The following is a 17,913-nucleotide window of genomic DNA, read 5'->3' as shown; positions in this document are numbered from 1 at the left end:
ATAACTTTCTTTTTTCATGATGCCATGCACCCAAACAAGGCTGCCTGTGCCTGAGGCTGCAAAACAGCCCCACAGTACGATGCTCCCTCCACCATGTTTAATTCTGAGGACCGTGTTCTAAGGGTTGAAGGACTCTCCCTTTCTTGGGCAAACATGAACAACATCCATATGCCCAAAAAGTTCCATCAGATCAAAAGATGGACTTCCAAAACTTATCTTTACCTTTCAAATGTTTATGGGCAAACCTCAGTTTGGCTCTGATGTGCTGCTCTTTGAGTAAAGGGGTTCTTCTAGGATGGTGGTCCTGAAGCCCATCACAATGAAGATCCCTCACAACTGTGCTCCTTCAAACGTCAACTCCAGAGGAGGTCAGGTCAGCAACAATCACCTTGGCAGATGTCCAGGGCTTCTTGTTGACATCTTTGACTACTTTCCTCCCCAAAGTTATTCAAATCTTGCGTTTTCTACCACGCCTAGGTGTGTTTCCAACAGAGTTTGTCTCCTTGTACTTTGCAAAGATGCAACGTAAAACTGTTCTAGACACTGTAAAATGCCTGGAAATGACAGTATAGCCTCCCCCTTATTATGAGTCTCCATTATCTTCTTTCTGAGCTCAAGACTGATTTCCTTCATCTTTGGCATGGTTAATATGAGTAGTCTCTCTCAATAACGTGTTCAAGTGCCCTGTTTGGAGTCCCTTAAGTAAATCTCAATGCTTTTTGGATGCTCAGGTGTTGTTAGGAAGCCAATTGACCGACAGGTGTTGTTAGGAAACCAGCTGACTGCTCAGGTATGTTTTAAAAGCAAAAATTCCCAGGGGGGCTAATTATTTTGACCACCCCATTTTTCACTATATTTGATATAAAGTTATTCTAAAAATGTATTTTACATTCCAAAATGTACCAAAGCTACTAAAGAACACTGGTGAATGTTTGCTTATATCAAGTTTTATCAATGATTCAAACATTGGGCAGAATTTAAGGAAAATGTTCCAGAATTCCTGGGGGGCTAATAATTTTGACCTCAAGTGTATGACCAATCAGAATCAAGCATTTAACACAGCCGGGTTATATTTTTTACATCAAGTGACGGCAGACTTCTGCAGGCTGTGACTGTATGAACAACAGGTTACCTGGCCACACCTGGCTTCATGTTTCAGCCCTACCACTCTTTCTTTCAGTGCTAACAAACTGTCCGATATCATCTTAATAAACCCTGTCCCTGTGGAGCCGGTCCAGTCTGCATGTGGATCAGTTATTCCTCTCACAGCATGCAGGATCAGGTCTCCTGCTGTCAGCTATCAGAGGCCACGACTCGCTGTCACAAACTCATCTGAATAAATGATTCATGGTGTCAGGGTGAAGAGCTGCAGAGGCTCATCACTCAGTGTGCAGACTGATGCAATGTTGCAAGGATCAAATCAGGTCTGAAGGTGGAGGTAGGGAGGGAATACAGAGAGACTGGTCGAGGAGGAGGAGGAGGAGGAGGAGGAGGAGGAGGAGGAGGTATGGAGGCAGAGTGACAGACAGAAGAGAGGCGAGGGGCAGCGTTAATGAGAGAGGAAGTTTCAAAGACAGACAAATCACTGAATTTGAATAAATCATTCAGACATACAGAGACTTTGCTGTACTGTTTACATGGAGAATTAAACTCTGAGACTCACATTAAGCAACATACTACACCAAGCGAGGGGAATCTACCTTAAATGAGACCAGAAGCACCTGCTCCTGTGGGGATTCTCTTTAGCTGTCCTACAATGTGTCCTCAAGTATCTCTGAGTTCACTCAGGAAGAGTTGCAGGATTCAGGCTGGTAACACTTAAGATCTCAGGCTTTAGCTCAGCAGCTACACCAAAGATCAGGATGCTGTTTCTTTCTTTGTCGTGTTAAACATTTAGACTGCAGGTCAATCCACAGGCTTCAACTGTGATAACAAACACCAGGGCAAAAGTGACGCACACAAACTCTGAGTCTCCAAACAGTTCAGTCTGCTCAGCATTGAGTTTTAATTAGCCTTAGATTGAGAAGACTTTTAACTCAGAACATCTGATGCTCATATTTTCCAACATGGCACCATGCAGTCGTTACACCTTAAGTTCACAAGCCAGGACTGTGAAACTGAAGTGCTTAAATAAGTGTCAGCCAGTGTTTTGGTGCATCATAACCACCTGCTGTGTGGCTTCTGAATAAAGCACTCGACAAGAAAACATGTCTGTTAAAGGTCACAACTCTGCAACCTCTGAAAACAGCTCTATGACCCACTGCTGGGCCCAGAAACACCAGATAATAACCACAGATCTGAGGAGTAGAGGGTTTTTGAGTTTTATACATGAAGTAAACATCAAAAACACAGTACCGTGAAAAATGCAGTTCCTCAAGTGTCCACTAGAGGCTGGCTGCAGAAGCACCAGAAACCACATACACACCCATTCAAAAAGCAGATCTTTACAGCAGAACTAAACAGATTTGTTATGTTTTCATTAAAACATATGAAAAGACATGGGCTTCATGGACGCAGACTTATAGCATAGCCTGTATCCAACATCCTCTATTATGATACCTCATTGTAACCATAGCAATATAAATGTACTCAAAAGGTTACGGTACCTAGCACTGACACCTAGTGGCTACAAGTAGTAATGACTCCTATCATCACAATGCTTTTGTCTGAATTCCTAATTTCTCTATTGGTACACACTTTACATGGTGGGGGGGTTGTAACTAGTTTGTAAGGTTAAAAGTTTTGCCCTAATAAGGGGCGTGGCCGACTTGATTGACAGGCGGGCACCTTGTAGGTGTTAAGGAGGAGGCTAAAGGCCCGCCTCAACTCCATCTCTTTGCGTCATATTCATAGACTGTATAAATAATGAACGTAGTATCCGTGACGTCACCCATCTGTTCCTTAGCGCCGTTTTGAAGCCAATCTTCGGTGGGAGCCATATTGGAAATGCTGAACTCAACCAAACTTAGTGTGAGGTAAAGAGGCGGGGTTTGAGCCTCCTAGCCAACAGCTACAGTAAGGCATTTCCAACATGTCCACAGCCGACGACAGACTTCAGAAAAAAATGGGTGACGTCACTGAGACTTCGTCCATGTTAATACAGTCAAAAGTTTGTCTCCTTTGTAGTCTGTCTTCATCTCATGTTACACACAGCGTCTCCTGCACTTACTCCGCTCTCTCTCTTACTTTCTCTCTCTCTCTCTCTCTCTCTCTCTCTCTCTCTCTCTCTCCCTCTCTCTCCCTCTCTCTCTCCCTCTCTAACAAACGCTTGGATGCTTCAGAAAACATCTCCACGCAGAGAGCAGAAGAGCTGTGTGCATGAATTTAAATGTCAAGTGCTCTCCAGCAAGCAGCTGGCTCTGCAGAAATGTGCTTAACACTGTTTTTTAAGCTGCTGATTTGTGTTTATGTGTTTGTTTGTTTGTGTGTGTGTGTGTGTGTGTGTGTGTGTGTGTGTGTGTGTGTGTGTGTGTGTGTGTGTGTGTGTGTGTGTGTGTGTGTGTGTATGTGTATGCGTGTATGTGTGTATGTGTGTAGGTGAGTGTGTTTTGCATCCTCTTGTTCGTTCTCAATTTGCTCCTTCCATTCTGACTGGTGTCTCCCTCTCTCTGTAAACTTTCCCTCACCTCTGCAGCCCTAGAGGGACTGTGTGTGTGTTTGTGTTTGTTTGTGTGTGTGTGAGCGTGTGTGTGTGTTTGTGAGCATGTGTGTGTGTCCTGTATTGTGTCAGAGGAATCACAGGAAACATAGCCCACGTCAAAAGCAGCTAAATAAAACTCCACCCGGAAAACTCCCGGAGGAAATAAAAAGGACGAAACAGAGACGGAGATCATCCAGGACGTCACTCGCAGAGACACAGACTGAACTAAGGGATTTATAAAGTCCACATATTTCCAATGACTTAAAAAATATATATCAGAAAATTCTTCCCACATTTGGGAGTATTCAACAGTTTGGAGAAGAAGTGTTTTATAGACATGTAAAGGATTACTTAGTGCTGATGGAGCTGTTTGCAAGATGCTCTTTAGATATTAAACAGAAACATAATCACAGTAAGAAAGTATGTTAAGGTTGCATACTGTATCAAAGCATTCATGAATGCTGTAGGTCAGTAGGACTACAAAATATATAAACGAAACAGGGTTCAGGTATAAAAACACCAGAATCACCCTTTATTGTTCCTGTCTGCGGTGGAGCATGTTGTCAGTACAGATCGTGTTAGTTGTCAGGATGTCCCTGAGTCTGAATGTTTACACTCCGAGTAAAGACGCAGCCAGCTCTGTAGAATAAAACAAGAAGAAGAACATGCTCTCTTTACCTCCTCTGGAGGAAGTGAAAGTATCTCTGCACTGTAACAAGAACACTGATATATTTACAGACGGATCTCTGGGAGGTTTGTCAACAGCTGCTGCTCGTGGAGTTTATGTTCCAGATTCACAGATGAACCTCATAGACACATACACACACACACACACACACACACACACACACACACACACACACGAGGCACCTTCACTGAAAAAAGCTAAAGTTGCAAATTTTGTATGGGCAGAGAATCAGATTGTACCTTAAAACGTCTGTGCGCCTTGAGTCTCTCCTGGCTGGCTCCCTAATTTTGTGTCGGTCAGAAAAGTCCAGATGTGGGTCAAAGAGGAGTCTGAATCCTTCCCCAGCTGCTAATGAAAACATCTTAGGAGGAACTACGTGAGGAAAAAAAACCTGTGCGCCATAATCTGCTGATTTTACTAGTTAACACAGGTCAGTAATATTTGATTAAACTACTATCTAATTTGTCATAATTTAATATTGTTGATATTGAATTCATAGTTCTGTGGTCCTTTGACTAATGCATGAATAAGAGATAATCTATGGTTAGCAGGTGGTTATTGGAAAAAGAATCCCGGCCCGCGTTGGGGTCTTGTCTCCCCCTGAAGGATACTAACTTAAAATACAAACATGTTGTCAAAAAACATTGATTAAAAGATTATTTTATTGTTTCAAAGTGATTTATGTGCACAGTTTTTAAAAAATAGTCATAGTGATTTCACAGCAGTTAGCGTTCTGATGGATCCTTGTCTGCCTGTTTTGGTCGATTTAACATGAACCTGTCCTCATTTAGCTCTCCTTCTGCTCTGAGCTCTGCAGTTTACTCACCTTTAAAAACAAACAAGGCAAATGACACAACTTTGAACCCTGTAGCTATCATCACCACCGCTCATGGTTTAAGTTTCTTGGTAGCGACCGGTAACCTAAAGTTTTACTCACCTGCTCGGCTCGTTGCTAATATAGCTGGACAGGATCCAATATGTAAATATATCTGTGTTGTTGAGCCTGCTGAATTAGCATGCTAACAGAAGCTAACGGTTTTACCTCACCTTACGGTCTATGGCAGGCATGTCCAAAGTATGGCCCGGGGGCCAATTGCGGCCCAAGGTCCATTTATTTATGGCCCCAAGCTTCCATCTTAAATTGTGTTATTTATAGCAAAGAAATTAATCACCTTCTGAATCATCTGTACATTTGCAGTTCAAGCGCACACAAAACTAAAGTCAATCCAGAAACGTCTCAAAAAGCTATATGGACTAGAGTTGTATGGACTACCTCTCTAAAGCCAAAGCTCTTCAATGCCAAATTCTTCAAGACGGCAATAAAGAAGGAACACATGAACTCTTAAAGCTGACAGTTTTTCAAATTAATGTTTTCATCATGATGTGAAAATGTTCTTGATGAACACTAAAAGTTCAGAAGACACAAAAGAGGACACAAGACAAGATGAAAATTATGAAATTGTACAGAAAAGGCAAAATTAGGTGTATAAAAAATGTTCAGAAAGCAGGAAAATAATGATTTTGTTATTAAAATGTTGTCTGCTGGTCAGAAAAGTCTAAAAAACAACATGAAAAAGAAGTGTGATGAAATCCAGATCGTGATCCTGCCATAGGAAAATAATGAGACAATATTTTTCCCACATTGCCCGACCCTGATGAAAAACATTTTCCCCCAAGCGAAGATAACGTTTGCTAATCTTTACATGGTACTTCCTAGTTACTGTTTGATTGAGAAAACATTTAAAATAATTGTTATTAAATATTTCATTGATAACTTTTAGGATTCCAAAGTCTCAGTAGGAGCCACTGGCCCTGAGGTATTCTGACAACATCATATGTGGCCCTCTTTGAAAAAAGTTTGGACACCCCTGGTCTATGGTGTCAGCAAGCAGAAGCAAAATGTGCCGGAACTCTTTTACGCTGCTTGATTTAACATGACGTGTGATCAGTTTGCCTCTGGTGCTGCTCATGTTAGTGAAAGTTAAGAACCGTAGTCAAGGGGTTTTGATCAGTCAGAATAAAGCAAGGCTGTGTTGTCAGATGTAAATATTGTGACGGCCGTGGGGGCTTGCAGGAGTATAGTTCTGTTTGTAATGTTTATGAGTTTTCAGTTTATGCGCTTCATTATTGTTACATGAGTTATGCTATAGAGTGTTGGGGAGCAAGGTCTGCTGGGAAAGTGTTTGTTGTGTTGCACCATGACCCAGAGTGTGAGTGTTTCTATCCTTGCCATTGACTTCTGTTTGTTGAGAGAGAGTTATTAAACTGCACAACCTGGAGGCGAGCGTTGTATGGACCACAGGTGTTGCTTAAACTGCAAAGTGTCTGGCTGCCTCTTTACTTCGGCTTAGCACACCACAATATATTATATGATCCCACTGTCTTAAATGTGAAAAGTAGAGTCTAATGTAGTCAGATACTTTGTAAAATGTGTTTTGATTTAAGTGATTATTAAAAAGAAAAGTTAATGTAATGTCCTCATCACCGAAAAGGCAGCTGTATGCACATTTAACAGAGGCTGAGTATCCTGATGTAAATGATGGACCTTATTAAGCTTGGCAGTAATTTAACGACGTAAAAGAACCGAGAAATGTCAGACAGAGATGTGTTTACATGATTTTCAAGATGTTTAATACAATAGACAAAGACATTGTCTGCAAGTACTCATCCAGCCTGTTTGTACATTCTTCATACAGATTGCGGTGGAATCAAACCTTCTCAACCCGTCCTCTCAGTCAGTCCTCACAGAGATAAAAGGAGACAGCAAACACACATCTTTATGTTACACACTGCTGCCACCCTGTGTCACACAGTGAATACTGTCACATCAACCACATGCACAACTCTCCTTTTATTAATGTACATTTACAGTTTGAGCCACTGCAGCCATGAAGAGGACTTATATTAATATTAGACACATATATTGTCGTTCATATCCAAAGTCCTGCTGAGAGATGTTTAACTTCAGCTCATTAAAAACTGCTTCATGCAGCTCATGCAATGTTTTTAGGGACAACCCATTTGCTGCAACAGTTACTGAGACACCCGACAACTCGCAAAGTTTGTCTTAGTGTAAAATTAAATCCCAATAAAAGAAACAATGATGAAGCTGTTATTGGACATGGAAAGGCAGCAGATGACCCTTATATCTAATGAGTCTCTGTTATGACTTAAAGCTTGAACAGTGTGAGCTTCAGGTGAGAACACAGGTGTCAGGTTACGTCAGGGAGAGCAGGTTGATGTCGTAGCATCCGTCCACCTGAAGACACAAAGAACACAAACAGAGTACGTTCAGTTAGTGTCTCACTCAAACACATCCTCTTTCCTTCCATGTGTTGAACCTTTCTGTGTGTTTGTGTGCGTCTCAGACTCACGTCGAATCGTCCGATGGATGCAGTGGTCTGGTTGCTCTGCATCACCTCGGTCAAAGCCCACATCTGCTGCAGGCTGGAGGAAACCGTCTGAGGGTCTGGGAGGCCCTGCTTCACACACAGGTGAGAGGAAGACGGAGAGGTGAGAGGAAGACAGACAGGTGAGAGAATGAAGAGATGACCTCATGGCAGTTATGACCCCGTGTTTACGCAGATTGAGGTACAGATGTTAAATGAAGAACTGTTACTCTGTCGTTGTATTTGTGATGTTTGGTTTTTAGTGGGTTATCATGTGAGAAACAGGCAAACACATCAACACGTGTACCTCCAGGTCAGGGTGGTTATCCACCAGGGTCAGGTCAGACAGCCAATCAGAGACCTCCTTCTCCGGGTCCTGGAGGTGGAGGAGGAGGACACAAGTCTTAAACGACATGTTTGATCACACCTACCATCAAAGAGTCTGTCAGTCTGTGGGTGTTGAAACCTAAATAATCAGGTATGATGTAGTGACTGATTTATGACCTCAGTCTCAGACTAAACACGACATAAAATCACTTCATCAAGAGTCAACACAACATTTAAAATCTTAAAAAATACATATAAAAATCATAGTTAGAAAAACTACCAGTACTTGACCTACAGATCATAAACAGTTAGTTAGATCGACATTTTCAGGTTGTTACATGTCGCTGGCTGAGGTGAGTCCACTTTAAACATCCAGACACACATCCCAGGGTCCTTTCTGGACTGATGGCACATTTTAGTTCAGTAAAATCGACATGTCAGTGTGCTGCGGTTAAAGCTCAGACTTCAGTCTGTTAGCTGTCAGTGATAAAACACTCTCAGCAGCACAGATGATGCAGGCACACAGAGAGAGAGAGAAACTTGAGCACTCTGTCTTCCTGTTGTGTTACTTTATCTGACCCTGTGAGCCTTTAACAATCAGTTTAACCTGCTGGTGATTCTGATGCTGACTCTTGAGGGTGATACAGTTTAATCATTCAGTCAGCATCCCCGGTTGTGGTGCTGCCGGTTTGCTGCGCTCTATGTGCCGAGGCTTTAAGCCCGATTTTTACTTCTGCATTGATTTGATGTAATGTAACTACTCAGCAAAACGACGCAGACCTCAAGCCCTGTGATTGGTCCTCTGAATGGCAACATATTTCCTGCATTTACAGAACTTCCTGAACTGCTGTCCATCAGCCGTACAATTCATCTCCTCTCTATTATTCCATGTAATCAATGATGTATGATCAACAGCAACATGTATCATCTCTAATTGCACATAATACATTCAGAATCGCTGTGAAAAAGCAGAAAGTGTAGCGGAGCAGGAAACAGGGGACCCAACTATCAAGCATTTCAGCAGGTTACATTGCTGCACAAGTATGTAGAGCTCACGTCCGCGTCGGGCACTGCTGCGTAGGGTTAACGCAGAAGTATAAACCAGGCTATTGTCCTCCAGAGGGAGGCCTGAGTCTGATGCCAACCTTCAGCCTCTTTCCTGCATGTCACTCCACTCTCTCTCGATGTTTCCTGCTCTATCCTCTGTGCTATACTCTCTGAATAAAGGCAGAAACACCACAATAATATAACTTGGTGTGGAGGAAATCTGAAGGCTCGCCTTAAATCACAACTAAAATATAATTATTGAGTTTGAGGATTCATCTTAAATACTTGTACCACTCCTCTCAATGAATCATCAACAAGAGAAGACAGGTGTAGTTGTGTGGGATCACCACTAGAGGGGGCTGTGGCTTCTTAATGTCTCACCTTACACAGAAGGTGAACCACATCCTGGTCATGTTGAACTGTGAAGGTTTCCCTGGTCTATCTACAAGCAGACAGTCAGGTCATGGCGCTCTGAACTGAGTCTTCATCTTCGATGATTAAGAGTTGATCAAAAATTCAAAATGTCTTTCTAAATGTGTCTGATGGCGAACTGTAATAAATTGAGCTGTAGACACGGAGCTGATAACGGAATAACAGCAAAAAGATGTCAAACGTGAAATATTAATCAGACGTCCTCAGTAGCTGGTAGGGCTGTCAACGAATATTCTAAATTTGAATATATATTCGAATATAAAAAAAAAACGGAGATTCGATTGTGAAAATTAATATTCGACTGTGAAAAAAAAACACATCAGCGGCTGCCTTGCGAGTGGGCGCACTGCATGACGGGTCAGGGACAGGTCACAGGAGTCACATGCACAGCGTGAAGCAGACGGCAGAGAGAAATCTTTCCCTCCCTGGATCCTCAGTGCGCTCTGAACGCGTCTTTTCCTCCGTTGGGAATACAGTGAATTAAAAGAGATCGGGCCTCTTCACATGTGGACTGTCTTGTGTTTTTGGCAAATTACCTGTCAGGCCTAAGACCCTACATTGACAGTGGACTAAAAGAGCCCGACAATCAGTGACACTGGGATAAAATGCAGTTTTTCCTCTCTTTTTTTTATACAAGCGCCAAGAATGTAAGTGGACTACTTTTTCGTTTTTAACTTCAATTAATGTTAATAATATTTGCTTCAATCACTGAATGAAGCCTGCCTATATCAGGGACAAGAGCCGGGACCTTTAATTGCTCACACAAGTCTTGTTCAGCACTCACTCAGCGCATTGTGCACAGAGAGAGGGAGCGAGCAAGCGAGTGAGAGGTCTACGGTCTTAAAAGTGTTACGGTATAGACCATTAGGTCATTTACTTGTTTTGTAATGTGTAGGTATGTTTTAGGCATGTTATATCTTAAATAAAAATACATATACAAGTAGTTATGTCTCCTTGTATTAGTTTGTCCACCTGTTATTGACATAATGCGCAAATATAGATATTCGAATGGTTCGAACCTATGGGTTTTTTTTTAGAGCGAATATTCGAACGTCATTTTGGAGCAATTTTGACAGCCCTAGTAGCTGGTTGTGTTTTCGTCACTGATGAACACCGGGGGGGAAAAATCATCAATGAAATGAGAGATGAGCGGAGGTAGAGAGAGCTGGTACACACAGCACACCTGTGGCAGGTAGGAGAACAAGCTAACACTGCACCCCTCAGCTAACACAGCCTGTCACAGGACGAAAACCGAAACAAACGTAAGTCAGAGTTTTTATAATCATGTGATGTATTTTAGCTCATCACGATCTCGTCTTTGTCACGAAAAAAGGGTCGTTGATGAACATTTATTGTCATAATTTTTGTTAATGGAATGACCACTGCTTCCCAGAGTTCATGATTAATGTTACTCTACCACCCTGGATCGATAAGTAATACATATATATAGTATATAGTAATGATAACTAAAGCATTCCTCCAAACTGACCGGCTCTGTGTGTGGATATATATGAACGTCCTCCAGGCTGAAGGTGAGCCAGGCGGAGGACGGCTGTCTCAGGATCAGCCTCACAGACGTCACATGATCCGGCTCCACCTGCATCTGAACACAGCAACGAAGAAGTTACACCTGAGGGAAGGTTTGACTGAGCAGAGCGTTAAATGAGCAACACATGTAGAAGAACAATAACCCTGATCTGACGTCAATCAAACTTCATCAGAGGAAGGATGAGTAGATTTTAGCGGCTGGATACGCCACAAGGAGCAGTTTCAGGTTAGTGTCTTGCTCAAGGACACTGCGGCACATGACTGCATGAGCTGAGATCAAACCATCAACCTTTGGTTTAAAAATAAAGGTTGTAATGGTAGGAAGTCCTGCAGTAACAGGAAACACTGAACATCCCTTAAGCCTAAATATGACAAACAGTAAACCATAAAGAGGAACTAAACATAACTTACACTCATAATTATCCTCTAAACTGTGTCAGACTCTGAGCTCCATCTGAAGTAAACCCATATTAAATCAGTAGACACCATCTGGCTGTATTTACGCAGAGAATAAAAACAGCCCGGTTGGTACTGTCTCTTTAAATCAACATTAAGATGCTCACAGAGTTTTCTGGCTCTCCTCACACACAAGCTGCTCAGTGTTACTCACAGATCTGATGAGAGTTTCAGCTGTAGGTGCAGAACAGTGGGCTGTTATTTAAAGCAGTTTAAACAATACCAAAGCACTACATGGGACACCTGGTGACCATTGACCCATGTTGATAAAGGTCCTCATGTTCCACACAGGTGTGATGAGCTGCTAAGACCAGGCTGTGGCTGGTTTAAATTCACTTCTCCTTTAAAAGACACTGGTCCTAGATTCTCCCTCATGTTTAAAGTTGTTTGTCATTAACCTAAAACTATGTTGCAGACATCACAGCTCGTTCACCTGCTGCAGGATGAACTAATCAATTATCTATATAGCTCCAAATCCCTACCAACTTTATCTGAAGACTCTTTACAAACAGAGCAGGTCTAGACCGTACTCTATGTTCTATTATTAACAAAGGCCCAACATCAAGACAGCACTGGAAAAAATGCACCTCCAAAAACAAGAAAAATAAACTTATTTCAAGGTACTTTTACCTTGAAATAAGCAAAAAATCTGCCTATAGAACAAGTGAAAATTATCTTGGTAAGATTTCTTAAAATAAGACGTCATATTAAGAAAACTGCGATCTTAAAATTAGCAGGGAAAACTTATTTTAATTAATATATTATAGCAGCAATTCTCTAGGTTTAAGACCATCTTGTACTTGAAATAAGATGACAAAGTTTAATTTGAGCATTTTGAGATATAATGTCTTCTCAAAGTGAGCTGGATATACTAATATTCAGTCATGTTGTTCTTTAGGATAAGCCAGCTATGCTCTAAAGTAGGTGTTTCATTGTGTGCCTGTAGTTTGAGGATGTATATTTTGATATGATTTAGAAGAAACAGTGTCAACTATACCCCACCCTTAAAAACAACAATGTTTCTTTCTTTCTTTCTTTTATCAATGGAGCTCTTTTCTGCTAGATTCTCCAACAAAATGCATTTACTTAAATCAAGTAAAAGGTTTGTCTTAAATCATGATTATCCGTCTTCAACAAATAAGATCTCAGCTTGAAAAATGTCTGAAATGTAAAATAAACCTTGTTTCTTCTAAATTACGACTCAAAACAAGATCATTTCAAGATTGTTTGACTTAACAAGATATTTAAGATGTCTTAAAACAAGTCCCTCTATCTTGCTCAAATGTTACTTGTTAAGTAAATGTATCTTAAATCAAGTGGGAGAAGACATTTAGACTAAAATGAGACAATTTCACTTGGTAAGATTTAGAGTTTTTGCAATGAGGATAAGATCCAGTCCCATCTTATAAACAGGACTCAGTCTGAACTCATCTTAATCCACCATAAGCGTAGCACTTTGCAGCATTTAGCAAGTTACAGCAGCAAGGACAAACTTCCTTTAACAGGCAGAAACCTCGAACAGGACCAGACTCATGTTAGACAGACATCTGCTGAGACCGTGTTGGAGAGAGGGATAGAGAGAGATGAAGAGAGAGAGATGATAGTAGTGAAACGGATAGTAGTAGTTCTAGTGGCTGGAGTCTGGCACGTCCACAGCAGCAGGCTGTCTACGGCAGAGGTCCAGATCAAGCGGCATCCCCTGGTCTAAAAATATGACTCCAATGCGGAAGTTTTTAAAGCTGCAGTTCATCAAGGATCCACTTGAGGCTGGCTCCGGAAGTGCCGGAAGTCACATACACATGAATGGGAAAAAGATGATCTTTACAGCAGAAATAAACATGTTTACAGCCTGGTACAAAAGATGAGTGTAGTCTGGATAGCTCATTTTTCGATCGGCTCTCACTGTGAGGGGGGAGAATTTTTTTCTAACGCTGCAATTTTCGAAGATATTGAGATTACGAGTCTTCCAATGAGAGGCACAGCTGCCTGCGGGAGCACTGCAGCTGTTGGCTAGGAGGCTCAAACTCCGCCTCTTTACGTCACACTGGCTCGACAGAAGCAGTATGGCTGCCGCCGCCGATCGGTCTCAAAACAGCTCTTCAGAAACAGACGGGTGACATCACGGATACTCCGTCCATATTTTATACAGTCTATGGTCCAGAGGAACCTACGAGACAAGGGAGCTCAGGGACTCCAGAAAGGTCTATGGTTAGTAACTTTAATGAACAGGAAGGTTAAAGTAAGAGACAGACAGACAGAAGAGAGAGAGGGAGAGACAGGATCCCAGTGTATCAGTTCCCCCTAGCAGTCTGAGCCTATAGCAGTCTAAGCCTATAGCAGCATTACTAAGAGCTGGTCCAAGCCTGAGCCAGACCTAGGAAAGTTTGAAGCCTATTCATGAAAGTCAAGAGGGTGTCTGCCTCCCGGACCCTGACTGGTAGATGATTCCAACGGAGAGGTGTCTGATAATTCACGGCTCCACCTCCCATACTATTTTTAGAGACTTTAGGTACGATGAGCAGGCCTGGGTGCTGGAAGTTTAGCGTTCTAGATGGGAAATAGGGCACTATGAGCTCTTTAAGATAGGAAGATGTCTGACCGTTAAAAGCTTTGTAGGTCAGAAGAAGGATTTTAAATTCTATTCTAGATTTTATGGGGAGCCAGTGTAGAGAAGCTAACACTGGGGAGATGTGCTCTCTCATCCTAGTTCTTGTCAGTACTCAAGCTGCAGCGTTTTGAAATCACACAGACTCAGCCCACCTGGGTCCTGTGGATGGAGTAGTAGTCCTGTGAGCCCCGCTCGGTGTGAGGGTTGTCCATTAGAGGCAGGTCTCTCAGAGCTGTGGACCACTTAGCGGTGGCTTCCTGCCCGGGGCCCCTCCTCAGCAGACGTACGGTCAGGTAGGCTGTGTAGTAGTTCTTAAAGGTGATCTCCTCCACCTGAAACACACACACAGGTACTCTGGATTATAAACACTGAAGTAATTACAGGAAGAAACTCCTCTGCCACATTACCATGAGAGCCATGTATCTGTAAACAAGATCATCCTACATTTGACTTCTAACACCAATAAAAACAAACATACGATTCGTGACGACCTGCTGGATTAAATGATAAACGTTCTAGGGAACAGGATATCAGACTCATTAAACTGGCTCTGGTCCACAGTGGATCACACACCTATTGTTGAGGAAACACTGAGTCTGCCAAAACCCTAGTATTAACATTTAAAGCAGAGCTGCAGATAATTCCTTCATGCATTAACTGGCTGCAGGCGGCCGCCTTTGAAGCTAGGAGCGGGGAGCTAATGAGGAACCGCTCTGCTTTAAAAATGATTCTTAATTAGGACTAAATGATAAAAAAGTAGGTCAAAGCCCAAAATGTTTGAAGTCTCCCTCTCCTCAGGAACACAGTGTCTTATTTAAACTCATGTTTTGCTTGTATGTGTGTTATTTTCTGCTTTATTAGATGGTGCCGCCAGGAGACAGTGAAAAATGTTGGATAAAATTAAGTTTGAGGGCAAATCTAACTTTCAGTTTTCATGTGCAGACTCGGAGGAAAGCAAGAGTCTGAGTCTGAAGGGATTTAACTTGTTCCTCATGTAGCAGTCAGCAGGTTCTCAGGTGAATCTACCGTCAGCACAGGAACCAACTAACAGGTAATTTACAGCAGAGCAAACATTAACACATTGAAACACATATGTGACAGTCAGCATGGACACAGAGCTTTAAATGACATATGAGATAAAGGTCATCTTACATCCACCGGCTTTCCAAAGGGGAGGGTGACATCGACCACGCAGACTCCAGAGTGGGCAGGGTCTGCTTTCGTTTCTCCGATGTGCAGGTAGACGGGAGGTTTGATTGTGCAGCTCACAGGTTTGAAGTCATCACCGCTCTCGCTCATCTTCTGGAAGAGGAAACAGTCACACACTCAAATTACACATCTTATTTACACTGTGGATAGAAGTGATCAGAGGGAAAATCAGCTGGAACAGGCCGTACTCCTGAAGTCCTCTTCCAAAAACACCATAGGATTCAACACGGAGTCACCCTGAGAGACCTTTGAGTTCACACCTGATAGCGACTAACTATACATCAAAACTGGATGATACATTTTAGAGATTTTAACTTGATGTGGAAAGATGAAACGGTGTAACAACGACAGCCCCTTAGTCTGATGTGTTTGAGCGGGTTATAAGGTGCAGATCTGAGATACACGACGTCTTCCTGCTTCAAAACATTTTTGGAGCTGAAGACGAGTTCAACTCAGCGGTAAAATGGATGAAGAAAGTTTCCTCCAAGATGAGGAGACTGTGGACAAAGAAGTTGATATGAAGATAATGATACTGGACTGGACATGATCTGCAGCTCAGCTGGCAGCCCCCTCACCTCAGATCCCAGGTCAGCTAGAAAGCACTTAAGTATGTTTGTTGAGTGTTTTTAATGATTTAAAATAGCTTTACTTCAAAAGATGACTTTGGTTTAATCTATGTCTTTAGTATCTGTTATTTACTGATTTGGGGCTGCACAAATAAAGATTGATTGAACATGCTTGCTGTTATCCAAAGGAGCATTGGTATACACATTTTTTTCTTCCGTCCCTCTTCTCTCCTTGTTTTAATGAACATGTTATGTTCTGTATTGAAGATGTTATAGTGTCATCTGTGAACTTTCTCCATGAGTATTACTGAAACTGAGATTAGGAAAAGTTGCTCTCTTCTGTAATTATATAAAATTATTAAAAGGAAGAAGTGACAAGAAAACTCTGCCAGGGCTGCGCTCCCCTTTGTCATCGGTTCCGTTTATAACTTTTATGGACATAATTTCTAAGCGCAGCCAAGTGGCTGAGGGCGTCCACTTCGGTGACATTAGGATCTCATCTCTGCTGTTTCTCCGCACCGAGAGATGCCAGATGAGGTTGTTTGGGCATCTGGTCAGGATGCCTGAAAGAAGACAGAGGAAGACCCAGGACACGCCTTTTTATCCTTTTTAATATTTATTTTATTTTCATTATATTAGGTTGTTGTTTGTTTGTTTTTCCCAATGTTTTCTATTAATTTTGTGTTGTTTTTTTTTGGTATTTTTCTGTTTTTTTGCTTGTTTTCCATTTTTTTTCCGTTATTTTTGTTTGTTTTTTGTTTGTTTGTTTTTCTCCTATTGCTCCTTTTATTATGTAGTCCCTTATCTTTCTTTTGTTTCTATTTATTAAGGCAGAGACACAAGCCTTCTGTTTTATGCAGGAATAAAATTTTAAAAATGCTTGAGTTATAAAAAAAAAAAATACAGTAATAAAAGTGTAAATCATAAAGAAAAGAGAGAGCTGTGGAGGTCTGCGGACAAACACTTGACACCAAGCCGTCTGAGCTCAGGGTAACTCAGCTGCTGACTTCATTCTCTGGTTGGTTATTCCTGTTATTGTCATGTTTGTGGTGTTTTTAAAATAGATTGAATACTGATGAGGTTTTAAAACCATAAACAATATCACTGTGGAGTTATTTATATAAATTATATCAGTGAGGCTCCTAACACGAGCCTGCTGTGTGTTAGCACCATGGACAGCGACTCTTCAGGCAGACACACATACACACACACACACACTGAGAGAGCACGTGAAGCTTACCTGAGCAGCCACACCGACTGCTCATAATGTTCAATGTTCACATGATAGTGTCATAAAATAACTTTGAAAGACAAACCGACCCTCTTAGACTGACCGTACGTTAGCAGTAAAGCTAAGAGACAGAGCACAGCAGCTAAAGCTAACAGATAATTCGGCTCTTTTTTTACGAAACACGAGTCAAAGAAGTCCACAGAGTGGTTCTGTTTTGATCCAGTACTTACTCCTCTTCTTTTAGTCGTCTGTAACAATCCGTGACTCCTCTCTGATGAAGAGTAAAAAGACTGAAACGCTTCAATCAGCAGATGTTTTCATACTTCAGTTACTTCCTGGTTGTAACCAAGGTGACAGTGAGAGTCTTAAAGGGCCAGCAGCACTGTTCCCAATGACAGCTCTTAAAATGTAACCTGTTCCTACAGAATAAAAGCTGCTCCAGGCTACTTCTTTCTTTAAAACATTTTAAAATGACGTATTTTTTATTAAAGTAGAGCATGTCAAAGTTAATGTATCTTGTTCAGATCTGTTTTGTTTAAATCTATTTAACATTACTTTCGTTTAAAAACTCATTAAGCTTAAACATATATTTTTTAAATGTGTCCCGGCAGAGATAACTATTCAAAAACTCTTAATTTTCTTTAGGCTATTGTTTAAATGACTCATTTTTATTGAAACTCTTAGTGCTTTTATCAGGGTTCCCACTCTTTTCCAGAGATCATTTTCCAGGACATTTCCAGGACATTTTCAGTGATGATCAAGCTGGTATGAC

The 17,913-nt window shown here is 41.6% G+C and overlaps 1 protein-coding gene across 4 annotated transcripts; it reads right to left on the bottom strand.

Moving 5' to 3' along the window:
* Positions 1–6,936: 6,936 nt before the first annotated feature.
* nicn1 (nicolin 1) lies at positions 6,937–17,504 on the bottom strand. Of its 4 annotated transcripts, none has more exons than XM_034697539.1 (7): positions 17,372–17,504; positions 15,288–15,437; positions 14,288–14,467; positions 11,013–11,126; positions 8,025–8,093; positions 7,703–7,810; positions 6,937–7,587 (listed from the first exon to the last, which is right to left on the bottom strand). In XM_034697539.1, exons 2-7 carry the CDS (start codon positions 15,432–15,434, stop codon positions 7,546–7,548), a joined length of 660 nt encoding a protein of 219 aa, XP_034553430.1. In that variant the 5' UTR covers positions 15,435–15,437; positions 17,372–17,504; the 3' UTR covers positions 6,937–7,545. The 4 variants fall into 4 exon arrangements, with proteins under 4 accessions (XP_034553430.1, XP_034553441.1, XP_034553450.1 ...); XM_034697550.1 differs by having other exon boundaries at positions 7,703–7,807; XM_034697559.1 differs by lacking the exon at positions 11,013–11,126.
* Positions 17,505–17,913: the final 409 nt, after the last annotated feature.

Source organism: Notolabrus celidotus, chromosome 1, assembly GCF_009762535.1.
Source record: "Notolabrus celidotus isolate fNotCel1 chromosome 1, fNotCel1.pri, whole genome shotgun sequence".
In the NCBI taxonomy this organism is placed as follows: domain Eukaryota; kingdom Metazoa; phylum Chordata; class Actinopteri; order Labriformes; family Labridae; genus Notolabrus; species Notolabrus celidotus.
The sequence above is the reverse complement of the archived record's forward strand: the minus strand, read 5'-3'. Positions and strand labels throughout refer to the sequence as shown.

Coding starts and splice junctions, on each gene's coding strand:
- nicn1 (XM_034697539.1), bottom strand. CDS start 15,434: ATGAGCGAGAGCGGTGATGACTTCAAACCTGTGAGCTGCACAATCAAA. Junction 14,468..15,287: donor CCTTTGGAAAGCCGGTGGAT/GTAAGATGACCT, acceptor TGTGTGTTTCAG/GTGGAGGAGATCACCTTTAA. Junction 11,127..14,287: donor ACTCCATCCACAGGACCCAG/GTGGGCTGAGTC, acceptor TGCTGTGTTCAG/ATGCAGGTGGAGCCGGATCA.